We start from the raw sequence: 625 nt of genomic DNA, 5'->3' as shown, positions 1-625 counted from the left end.
ACATCCAGGTAGCCCGCCACACCGAGGGTGCCCACCAGGATGCCCACCACTTGGGCATCCCGGGCCCGCTCCACCAGGTAGAGCCGTCGCATCAGGGCCCGGTTGTTTTTTCAGCCGGTGGTGGGATCAAAGGAGCTGAAGGGACAGCGATTCCAGGTCATCATGAAGGTGGTGAGGGCCAGGCTCTCAGCACCCACATAGAACATGGCACAGTCCTGCAGCCCTCCCGGTGCCTCCACCAGGAACTGGCGACCAAAGCGCCACTCCTCCCCAGGCGGTGCAGGGACAGGAGGGTCTCCACACACCACCCTGGAGAAGATGATATTGGGGTACTCAGGGCACAACTGCTGCTCCAGCTCACCTGAAGGAAGAAAGGAGTGAGAATAAAACATAGCCACAGATCCAACCCACAGATGGGACAGCAAATTGGGCGAGAGAACAGAAATCAAGGCTGACAGTGCCTGGGGACTGCCTGCCTGCTCCTCCTGCAGAGCTCAGAGCAGCGCCAGAGGCCCCCTCTCTGCCCCTGAGCACTCACCCATCGCATGGGCATAGACCGTATCGCTCAGCACCACCACACGGCTCTGCCGGTCAGGGTAAAGCTCCCGAAAGGCTTCTGCGCAAC

General features: G+C 60.6%; 1 protein-coding gene across 1 annotated transcript in view; it reads right to left on the bottom strand.

Moving 5' to 3' along the window:
• DPH2 (DPH2 homolog (S. cerevisiae)) overlaps positions 1 to 620 on the bottom strand; it is a gene marked incomplete at its 5' end in the record, with an annotated part of 1,492 nt that extends 872 nt beyond the window's left edge. The window contains 2 exon segments of the mRNA XM_010013814.1: positions 3 to 361; positions 539 to 620. Of these exon segments, the coding sequence (XP_010012116.1) occupies positions 3 to 361; positions 539 to 620 (441 nt within the window).
• Between the last annotated feature and the right edge of the window lie 5 nt (positions 621 to 625).

The sequence above is a fragment of the Nestor notabilis genome, unplaced genomic scaffold, assembly GCF_000696875.1.
Source record: "Nestor notabilis isolate BGI_N333 unplaced genomic scaffold, ASM69687v1 scaffold11364, whole genome shotgun sequence".
Lineage (NCBI taxonomy): Eukaryota > Metazoa > Chordata > Aves > Psittaciformes > Psittacidae > Nestor > Nestor notabilis.
Note: the sequence above shows the minus strand (reverse complement) of the source record. Positions and strands in the feature narration are given on the sequence as shown.